General features: G+C 46.7%; 1 protein-coding gene across 1 annotated transcript; it reads right to left on the bottom strand.

Annotated features, from left to right (window-relative positions):
* Window positions 1-4,207: 4,207 nt before the first annotated feature.
* SNRPF (small nuclear ribonucleoprotein polypeptide F) lies at window positions 4,208-5,557 on the bottom strand. The gene is made up of 4 exons (XM_084306265.1): window positions 5,444-5,557; window positions 5,199-5,324; window positions 5,018-5,082; window positions 4,208-4,337 (listed from the first exon to the last, which is right to left on the bottom strand). Exons 1-4 carry the CDS (start codon window positions 5,444-5,446, stop codon window positions 4,271-4,273), a joined length of 261 nt encoding a protein of 86 aa, XP_084162391.1. The 5' UTR covers window positions 5,447-5,557; the 3' UTR covers window positions 4,208-4,270.
* Window positions 5,558-11,507: the final 5,950 nt, after the last annotated feature.

Raw genomic sequence — 11,507 nt, 5'->3', positions numbered from 1 at the left:
TGGGGAGCAAAGGCTCTCCATGTGGATTTCCCATTTTCTTCTCTCTTCAGGTATTCACAGCGAGTGTGGGGCTCCAGTAATTCCCAGCTGGCAAACGGAGTGGATTTCTGAGTAGGTGGTCCCTCAAACACCTCTGTGATGGTGGTAATCTTCAGACACTCTATTATCTTTTAGAAAGGGGCTTGATGTATAATGCTTAAAACACACTTCCGTGCATACGCATACTCCTATATAGCAGAAACAGATGGATTTGTTGGCTCAAATCCTGCACCACACCATAATCTGTGTCTTCCTTCTGAGCATTCTCTCTCACCAGGAATACAAAAGGTGGATATGAGAGGTGGTAGGTGGTGCTGTGCTCCTTCCAGGAGATCCTGCTGCTTATTTTGGCTTTCCCTGGCAGTATCACAGTTTGTATGAAAGTAGAAATTAAAGAGGAACCTCTCAAGAGAGTGATAGCAAGGGCAAGACACCGCATGGGATGACGTTTCAGCAGCAGAGGTGGTGTGAGAGCTGGGGTGTGAGGAATGCAGTGCCGCACGCTGTGGTGGGGTCTGGCACTTGCCAGTTCAGTCCTGCCCATAAAAGCAGCAGAGCTGAAGCACACCCCAGCACATAGCTCACCTCTTGTGTGGTGGGGTGGCAGGCAAATAAAGAGGTTTAGAATGAGGACTGAACAGCTTCCCTGTTGCACTGTCTTATGGCAGTTTTTAAGTACTGCAAAATCACCTTCCTTGTATTCACAAGTATTTTCATTCTCAGCCTTGTGCTCTGCTTGCAGAAAACTCAGTGTTTTGTATGCACACGTTGTATATAGGATGTGTTTTCTGTTGTTTTCTTTTGAGGATTCTTCTCTTTAATAGGCAAGAAAATGAAGAACAAGGTCAATCTACTGCAAAGCCCGTGGTTTATGACATGCTGTCTGATATATTTTTTTAAAGTACTACCCAGAGAGACAAAGTGGTTTCTAGGTTGCATCCTCAAGAAATTCTTGAATTTGACAGAAAAGAAGATATCCTATAAGTTGGGCTGTATTATAAAGACATTAATGTCAGAATTCACAGGAGGTAAAAACAGGAAGGTAGACTGCCAGAGGAATCTACTAGGGGAACTCAGTCCATTAAATGTAGTGCCTTTAAATCACAGCCTTAATATTCCAGTAAAAGTGCTTTTTGAAAAGATTTTAAAAATATAGTATCTTAAATAGTGTCTGATTTTGTTTTTCCTGCAAAATTGCATAGATATTGATAAAAGCAATCAAAGGAATATAACTCCTTTCAGAGCAAAATACGGAAGGACAGTTCCTTGTGTCTTGATTTACTGAAAAGGTGAGTGTTGAAGCTTGAAGGATAATATCCTATGCTGATAATACTTTTGTAGTTATCTTTGGGCATTTTAGGTTTCTGGAGTTTGCAAGTTTTTGTTAAAAAATAGCTCATTTCACTGAAAATTAAGCAAAATAAGATAGTAGAAAGAATATAGAAAATAAAAAAAAAAAAAGCAAAGACACGTGAAAAAGTAAATGGATGATCAGGTTATTAAGAGATTTCCTCTCTTCTTGCATGTAGTCATGCATAAACACCTCAGCATTGTGATTCATTTCTCAGCAGCCCTTGCAAAAGCAAACAGAAAAGATATGGCCACTTTTCAGCTGATGGGTATAGGATGTCTGTTCTGGAGTATCAACAGCCCATTTTTAAGTTAGGGAGTGTCTGCCGCGGTCAGAACAGCATACGCAAAATGCTCTCCCATTTATTTTGCTGCCAGAGATTTATTTGGGAAAAAAGAAAAAACAAAACAAAACAAAACAAAACAAAACAAAAAAAAAAAAAAAAAAAAAACTTTTCTACTCATTTTAACCTGCTACAGGACTTCCTTGTTTGAAGATTTTTTCAGTGATATTTCTCAAGCATCAACAAGCATCGCTGTGCTATGTTGAACTCCCTCCCTTCAGGAGGGCAATGGGCGGAAGAACGCTTGCTGTGGATCATAGGAAGGCTTTAGCTCTCTCTGAAAAGGCAAAAACATATTCTCTACCCTCAGGGTGATGACTTAGGCTGCTGGCCGTACAGCACAAGTCGAGACGTTTTTCTCTATTCAGCTGAGGAACTACTCACATTGATTCACATATACATAATTTGTTCAGCATACACTAGGGCTTCCCAAAGTTATTCTGAAAAGCTGTAAGACTGTCGTGAGGATGGCACCACCTGAATTCGGTGCTCACCTTACCCAGCTCACCTCCAGACCCACTTCCTCCAGAGGAGCAGCTTTCAGTCAGTGCCAGGCCACTCCAGGCAAGGAGGCAGCTGGATGCTAAGATGACAGGCCCAAGCATCTTCCCCTCTGATCCTGATCCTGCTGTAATTATCAATGAGAACATGGAGAACGCACTGCTCTGAATTACGAGTATGTTAAACTGGGCGTGCTGTATCATAAACCAGACATAAACCAAAACATTCTAGAACACATCAAACACTTTTGCTCTACTTGTTTGGAGGTTTCCTAAGTCCATCACTGATTTAAAAGTACTGATTTATTCATGTACTAGTGCTTGTTTTAGCTTAAATGGCTCATTTCCCTTTCCCAATGGGACTGTAAGATACTTCAGAAGAATTGTGAAGTAAGTCTTCAGGCTGCCAAAGAGGAGCTGATCTGAATAATGAAAGCCCTTCACAAGTACATCCAATGTGACTGTTCACTCCTGGCAACCTGCAGCTGTAATTAGAGGAGCATGTGCATAGACACAGGGGTGACTTCCATCACAAGAAACAGGGCAATTTTTCTCTGCAGTAGCTGCCCTTTTTTTTTCTTCACCCAATGTACATAATCAGTACATCCAAATCCAGCCATGTCTGCCACTCTTTCACGTGTCATTGCTCAAAGGACAGGATCCTCACCCAGGTACTAGGAGACCTGCACCCACTTTGTGCCCACCAGTTAGCTGCTTAGGTTCTGGTTTGCAGAACACCCCGCCAGCCACCTGTAGGTAGATTCTGAGCTCCCTCAGACCCCCTCACACGGCGCAGCTCTGGCTGGCAGCACTGGCAAAGCAGCGGCCTCCTTTCACCAGGAAGTGCAGACGGGTAATGAACAGGTTCAGTTAACCTGTGTTTGCTTTCAACATTTGAAAACTGGCTATTGTGTTCTTGCCAAAACTTTAGTATCCTGGATGCCTGATAACAAAGAGGGCTTTTTAATTTTTTGGAGATATGACAGACTGAGAATAGACAGTCCCATTTTGCAGTGTATAGTTTTAACTCTATTAGTACTATTTAAATTCTTAGACATTTGTAGCTGCTGGGTCTTTTGTTTGCATGGTTATTAGCTCCAGTTTATACAAATTTGCCCTGCCTTAAAAATGGTTCTACAACCACGCTTCAAGCTTCACAGCTCGAAGAAGCACAATGTTACTGTGGGGCACTGCTGTATAATATCAATATCCCACCTGTATTGAAGTCTTTCAACTATTTCCAAATAGTTTATAAACCAATATAAAGTGCATTTAGATAGTAACTACATATGCACTGTGAAGCATGCACACATCTGTTTTCCCACGTTTCCATTGGGAAGACAACTGGTGGTTTGCTCACAGCCTTCAGCCCTTAAGCAGAGAAAACAACTAAGAATGAGGGCCCTGCAAATACTGAAGATGACTTTAGTTCTTCACAGAGGTGAATTTTCGTTTCTGCTTAAACAAGGCTACCCAGCATTGTATCTACATTTTCCTCATGGAGCTAGTTAGAAAAATGAGTCCACGGAATTTACTTTAACTTCCACTATAAGCTAGTCTGCACCACAGCCTGACAGCAGAGTGCTGGCACTGACACTAAACTGAGATGACGCAAGAACGAACCGTCTGTTTTCTAACAGATTAGATCGTTACGTACATCTAAAGAGCAGACAGCTTTGCATATTTAATCCATTCTGAGAACCATTTAAATTCACGTATTTGCCTTGAAAGAACTGGTGTTTGTTGACACTAGTAATAAAAACTTTTGGTTGTGGATTTTTTGGTTTTGTTTGTATGTGTTGTCTTTTTTTTAATACTTACATTTCATTCTACAATTTTCTGTTTTATGTTGACATCATTGCCTATTCTACCAGCACTGTTTTTTTTTTGGACATCAAGAGAAGATTAGAGACTTTTTAAAGGGTTAACTTCCCCCATGTTAGAATACAATAACAACAACACGTAAACACTGTATTACAAAAGTTGTGGAAAATAAAAAAAAAAAGAAAAAAGTTTATTCCCAGATATACAAAACACCTATTCTCTCATTTCTCCATCTTCTTCCTCCTCTTCCACACCTCTGATGTACAAAACATTATTGCACCTGTAAAGAGAACCAAGAGTTACTTTAGCTGAAAGCATTTCAGTTTTCCCCACATATACGCTGCTTTAAGCATTTTCCTACTTGACTGCGACCTGGCAACAGCCAAATCCTGCCTAACAAACTGCTGCTGTTGACCTTATGCAGCTTTCCCAGTAAATTCATTACAAATAGGAAAAAAAAAATTATAGAAGTAGTAAATAACGATGTGTAAGAAATATTTGCATTTGAGTCTGCAGTTATGGGCAATAGCTGTAATTTGCAAGTATGCAAAATGCTTTCAGCAGCCTTCCCAAACATGGGGCAGCTTCTAGATCTTTCTCACAGAAACCACCCCTATGGCTCCCTGCTACCAAAACCTTGCCACGTAAACCCACTACACAGCAACAGCAAAGTAGGTGCCCTAATATACTCTACTATTGGCAAGAGATTAATAGATCTGCAGTAACCCCAGGAGATATTTAATTACCTGAAGAAGGGATCATAAATACTTCTTCACAAATACTTTTGTTTTCCTGCCTTAGATGGGGTCTCAGCTTAAAAATTACAATCTCTGTGTGCTTCAGTAGCACTCTGCACTTCAGAATAGATGAGACACACAGTACCTGGTACTACGAGTTTTAACACACGCAGTAAGAAAAGGTTTGGCAAGATGCTGCCTCCGCTACACGCGCCCCAATTACCTTATCAAAACTTCGCCCAGGTGTCCCGACAGCGCCCCGTCGATGTACTCTTCTGTGTTGGCGAGCTTGGGAAGAAACCAGCAGCACCAAAGTTACCGCGCAGGAGCCGTGCCCCAGCGGATCTACCCCGCGGCCCCCGGCGAGCGGGGGAGGCCGCCCCGCTCCCCGAAGCGCCCCTCACCTGCATGTTCATGTAGCCGTCAACGGAGACGAGGTACCCCTTGTACTCCATCCCCCACTTGAGCTTCACCATCACCGGCTTCCCCGTCAGCCCGTTCAGGAACGGCTTGGGGTTGAGGGGCAGGCTCTAAGGGGACACCGCCGGTCAGCACCGCCCGCCCGCGGCCCCCCCGCCCCTCCTCTCCCCGCCCCGGGACCGTTAGCGACCGTTAACGGCCGCCCCCCGCCCGCGCCCCCCGCCCTCACCATGGCAACGGGCGCGCGGCGAGGCCCGAGCAGCGCGGGGCGCACGCGGGAGCGGCGGGAGAATGGGAGGCGGCGCCGCGGCCGCTTCCCCTTCCGCCGGGCGCCGCGCCGACCTCTAACCCCTCACCTCACCCCGCCCCGCCGCGGGGAAAAGCGCGGCCTCCCATTGGCTCGGCCGGGCCGCGCGCTCCACCCCATTGGCTGAGCCGGCCGCCCGCCGCCCCTCCGCAGCCAATAGCGGGTGCCGCGTGCCGCTCCGCTGCCGCAGTTAGCGCCGTGAGCGCTGCGGGCGCCGCCATTTCGCGCAGGCGGCGGGGCCGGGCGGGTGTCCCCGCGCTGCCCCGGGGCCGCCCCCGGGCGCTGCGAGCCCGGCGGAGGCTTCGCGCCCCGTCCGCCGGGTGTCGCCGCCTCAGTGGCGCTGCCCGCTCCGCCTCTGTGCGGCTGCGGCGCCGCCAGGGGGCTCCCGTTCGTGTTCGGGACTCGTGTGCGCACCTGCGGCCTCACGGGCTGCGGGCGTGAGGGTCTGGGGGGCGGCTGGGCGCTGTCCTGCGAGCGCTTGGCTCAGGTGGAGGAGTTGCCGGGACTTTTCCCTGGCTGTGGAGAGCGTCAGCCCCTTCACGCTCCTGAAACCTCGGCCCTGCTGCTCCGGCGTTTGTGGCTGTTAACTTTGGGCAGGCAAATAAATGAGACAATCTTCGTGCTGTTTGCTATTTGTCGTGTCTGTTATTTAATGCTGAACATGAAAATCACATACATTCAGTAAATACTTTTCCCTAATAGATCTATTTATTTTTTTGTGCACGTGCCTTTCCAAATGACTAGTGCCCAAGTTTTGAAGGCAAAGCCATCATCACCTGCATTAATCTGAGTGTTAGCTCTTGATTCAGTCTATCTTATCCAGATCCTGACTGTCTACAGCTCTACATCTAGAATACTGTTAGGATACTTTTATGGATGGGTAGAGTGGGAATTAATGGTTCTTTTCAGCCAGCAAGTGTCAAAAATGCACTCAGCTGCTTGTTTCTCTGGTCATTTAAACCAAGTGGTTTTCCTCATGTATTGGCTGGGCAACAGACACAACATCAAAATTAAGCTAAGTCTTTCTGACACCAGGACTCACAGTGGGCCGGCAGGGTGCAATGAGTTTAGTGCGAGTCTCGGATAAAATCATGCCGTGGGAGTCATTTTTGCACTTTCCTGACAATTGCTAAAGATAAGCGTGTATATTTGTGAATGACAGTATAGCAGTTTTAGTATTTTATCTGTAAACAACACTTCTTATTTTTAGGTATTGAAGCAATTTGTATCACAAATATCACCTACTTGTGTTAGAAAAACTGTGTACCAAGAAATGCAGGGCCGATTACTTTCAGTTTTTCATACACTCAGTTCCTCTGATAGTTGAGTAAATATTCCAGCCCTGTTGTTATTATAATCACCAACAAATAGAAGAGTTTCGTAGGGTCACAGATACCAGTATTGAAGTCAAAGTAGAGAGTGGGAGTGCTTGACTTCTAGTTTCATAATCAGTGCATGAATTCATGTGTCAGTAATCACTTCAGCTGTTGCCTGGGTGTTGCGTGGTGGTAGGGTAGGAAGTACCAAAAGCACAGAATGCATGACTACATCTGGTATAGGTGACTGGGTAACTTGGTCAATCAGGAAACAAGATAGCTTTTCTCCTCCTCCATGAGGAATTTGCTGTTTACTTTGTTGACTGAATCATTCTGAGCCAGAGATGGTTTGCTTACGTGGGTCTTCTCTTGACCTTCAGCACAGGAGTGAATTTCACCTTTTGTCCTCATTGTGTTTCCCCATGTAATCGGGGAAGTAATAGTTTGCATTCTTTTCTGTCGTTGGGTCAGGGTATTTAGGATGTTGCTCAACAGGAAATGAACAGGAAAGAGTTTTTGTTGTAGATTAATACAAACCTTAGATCTTGGGTGGATGGATAGGGTTCCTTGTACAGCTCAGGAGTGGGCATTTAGCACGACTGCCTACACTTTGTTCCTAAGGAAAAGCGGTAAGCAGAGGGTCATCCGATGGCAGCAGCATGTCTGGTGAAGGGATGCATTAGACAGCATTATCTGTGTAAGTGCAAATCTGCACTGACATCATTAAAACACCATGTCACCCAGATACTGGGCAGAGGGGACAGGCTCCTGTGCTCTCACATTGCTGAGAGAAAGCTGAGCTGTCCAGAAGTATTTCCTGATTGAGCTGAGTTTACTGAGACAGGAACTCCCTGCAATAACCTCATGCTGCCTGTCGTAAACACATTTCTTAAGGAAACTTCCAGAGCTGCCTCACGTTCCAACTTCTGGACTGTGTATGGCATGGCCATCCTGCACCTTTCCCAAGGCAATGCCAGCGTCAATGAGGTTTTGCTCTGCTGCAGTGTTCTCCCACACTGAGCAAGTCACTTTTGATATCACACAGTTCATCCTCACTGGAGTAGTAGCAGTGCCAACTTTGACATCACACCAAAGACACCCTCAGATAACAGAAGGTTTGCTGTACATGCTGAAATGGGAAATCAGTTCTTTCCCATAAATTTTCTGTAGAAAGTGTCAGATAAAAATAAGACTAAAATTTTGTATAAAAAACTTTCCAACGAAGAAAACCAATTTTTTCATATACATGAAGGTCTGAATCAGCTCTTGGTGACTTGGGGAACTGCTGTGGTAGTACGCATAGGTTGTCCACAACCCTCACGTGAGGCATAATCATCACCTTCTGGGGCTTTGCCATGATAACTTCTCATCAAGCAGTTGACTTTCACAGAGGTCTCTACCAGTAAAACATCTTTTTCCTGACAACTTGTCTTTTTTGATGGCACTGTCTGTGACCAAATCTCCATGAATGAGGCAATAACCACCCATCGCAGACCTTCACCAGGGATGTGGACTGGGCTCCAGTGGGTAGTGACATCCAAAAGAGGGGCCTGCAAGTGCTCTGAGATCCCCACTGCTGAAAACCAAGCTAAGCTGTGAGGCAGGCATACAGGATCTTAGGCATCACTCTGATCACTCTGCCTTTTTCCTGCAGACTGGGGTTGGTATGAAATGAGGGTGGGGGTGGTAGGTGTGTGCTAGCAAGAGCCCAGGTAAAAGGTGGAGTCTTAATATCTTGTTGCTCCCCACAAGGGGGGGTTTCTGGAGTGGATCTGCAATGAACTTTCCACCAGGCTAAACTGTGCTGAGGAGCAGGGGCAGCGTTTGGATGCTATGTGATGGGCATTTTACAGGATTATGAGAACATTAAAGCCTCCTTTTATGCATATTGAAAACCTTTATTTGTTCGTGCAAACAGTAGTCATGCGAATTATGCCGCTACACTAAAGGGAGGCCCTTTAAGAATGTGTCTCTGAAAACACGGACTCCTTTGCCAAGAAATAATGGGACTTCCTTAATTATCAGCTGTTATCTTCTGGTTTTGGCAAACTTTTGTTGCTTTATGTGCTGTTGTTTCTTTTATGTTTTGACATTAATGAATTGGAATTGAAGTTATGTACCGAGGAAAACAAAGTGATCTGTATAAATAATAAACTGGAATTCTTCTGCGTGTCAAAAAAGGAGGGGGAACCAAGCATTGTGCAGAAGGAATTTGGAAACTGCTTTCACACAAACTTCTTAATAGAAACTAATAGCTGGCTTCAGATCAGTGAAGTGATTCGAGAGCTGGTGTTTTGAGAAGTCTGAGCAGAGCTCAGAAAACCTGTCTAATGTTGGAGACTCCGTGTTTGGTGGCAAACTATTTTAACAGAGGAGCTTGTCTGCTTCTTCTGTTGTCTTTTTACCTCTATCCCTGGCTGAAATTCCGGTGATGGGGATATAAACCCAACAACAGTTTCTACACCTTAATGATCCTTTATTCATGCCGAAGCCCTCTCAGACAAACAGTCCCCCTGACAAACAGAGGAAACCCATTTTTAACAGTGAATCTTGGGGAGGGGGAGGAGAGGAAGCCGTGGTAAGGCAACAGGGCGGTCAGTTGGGTGCCTGGATCACCTGGGTCCACTGGTGGAGGGACAGTGGATTTTGTACAAGAGGTTCCCTCACCATTTTAGAGACAGCAGGAGGAAAATAGCTGTAGAGGAGAAAGTTAGAGAGAGAAACACTGCTGGGTTAATACAGCTGAGATAAATCCAGGATCCCTGAACTTCTTAGAAAACTCTCTCAGAGCCCAAGTGATATTCCAGAGTGATGAGGTGAATAATTAGGGGCACAGTTCCCAAAGAAACCATTGAGTCATCAAGGCTGACTGGCAGCTGCAGGGACAAACATGTCCTGAACTCCATCCATAGCACTACAAGGCTCTGAATTAATTATTGATTTGGCCAGATATGTCTATTCTTGTGGTAGTTGAAGGGAAGAGGGATTTGGGGTGCGAGCCTCTGCAGAGCCTGCCTGGCTGTTTGCTGCCTGTGCCTCTCCCAGTGGAGCCAGCGCTGGTCCTGGGGCAGCCAGGCCAGAAAGCCTTTCCAGGAAGGGGCTGAAGACAAAAAAAAATCCCCGGCCCCACGTTCTCTGAAAATGTTCCAGAGGCTATGTCTGCGGTTCGTGTTTGGCTTGAACCTGAGCCCAGGGCCCATGTCTCAGCTGGGAGGCAGCAAGCCCTGCCGTGCATCTGAGACCGGTGCTGTCCGCCCCTCTGCCAAACCGGTGGTGCTTTGGTGAGGGCCCCTCTAGGGCTAGGGTGAGGCGAGGGCCTGCTGTAACGCCAGGTGTGTCTGTGTTAATGGCCCCACGGAGCTGGGAGCAGGAGGAGCTTCCACACAGCCTGTTTCCAGCAGCTGGCTAGCCAAGCCTCTGGGAGTCTCATAGCCGCCCTGCAGCAGGCAGGAGTCCAAGGTTATGTAGTGGGCAAGCTTCTCCCAGACCCACAAACCCCACAGGCTTCGCCTGCCTGAAGGATTGTGGGGACGAGGAGTTGGCTGTGGGGATGGCCAGTGGATGAGGGCTGAGCACTCGAGGCAGTGGCACAAAGGACTGTGGCGTGCTCAGTGCGAAAGTAACTCAAAGTCCCGCGGTTCAGCATGCACCATCTGATGCAGAGCCAGGAGACAGAGTATGGCCATAGCTGTTTACACTGGGTTTATGCCAACCCACCCCAAATTACTAGTGCCCTGACTTGCATGCTGCTTGGGGCAGTACCTGGCTGTATGTGCTGAGTGCAGGGTGCTACCATAGAAATGCCTTTTTTTTTTTTTTTAAACGCTAAGGTGCTCTGAGGGTTCAGTAACTTGAAGTTTTGGCCTGCAAACTTTCCCTTAGTTGTGTTAATAGCAATGATGTGCAGTGTAACCAGCTCTGCGTGATACATTTCTAGCCATGAGACTGTGTGCTGGTTCTCCTTTCCTACAAGTACTTTCTATAATGCTTCAGATTGTTATTTCTTATGCTATTTTCTGCCTTCATTTCTGTGAGCACTCTCTTAGTTCAGTTATACAACTACTGCTTTTTTTTTTTTTTTTTTTTTTTTTTTTTCTGATAAGCACAGAGGATGGGAGCTGGCCTCTCTCTGCCCAGCAGGTGTTTCTGAGGAGGCCTCTGGTGGCTTCCCTGCTAGGGCACGAAGAGCCCAGAGAGCAGTGACCAGCAGCTGCAGCGCTGCCCATGAGGCACTGACACCTCCTGGTGCTCCTGGCACACTCCGTGTGACCTGGCCCTTCTGCCATGCTGCTCCTTCCAGGCCCTTTTCTGTCCTTTATGGTTGTTATAGCAGCTGCTGTCACCTACCTGCCCTGCAGCACCAATGGCCTAAGCAGCACTGCAAGGTCTCAGAGACATTTGCCTCGATTTGGTGCCTCTCTTCCCCAGAGCTATGCTTTGGGTAGGCATCCTCATGTTGCCTCTTGTTTCTGCCTCTGAGAATGAGACCTTTTCTCCCCATTTGCAGCTTCTTTCCAGTCACTGCCTTGGTGGTGATTCCCCCTACAGCAGCTGACACCTTGGGTAACAGGAAGAGCCAGGGGGATAAGCAGGGCTCGGAGGTGGTCAGTAGGTGACCCACGCTGCTGCGCAGGAGCGTGGTGACAGATGCACTTGTGAGGGTGGCACCA

The sequence above is a fragment of the Netta rufina genome (assembly GCF_964035555.1).
Source record: "Netta rufina genome assembly, chromosome: 1".
Taxonomy (NCBI): Eukaryota; Metazoa; Chordata; class Aves; order Anseriformes; family Anatidae; genus Netta; species Netta rufina.
This window is presented reverse-complemented; position numbering and strand designations above follow the sequence as displayed.

Coding starts and splice junctions, on each gene's coding strand:
- SNRPF (XM_084306265.1), bottom strand. Junction 5,083..5,198: donor ACGGCTACATGAACATGCAG/GTGAGGGGCGCT, acceptor TTTCTTCCCAAG/CTCGCCAACACAGAAGAGTA. Junction 4,338..5,017: donor CTGGGCGAAGTTTTGATAAG/GTAATTGGGGCG, acceptor TTCTCTTTACAG/GTGCAATAATGTTTTGTACA.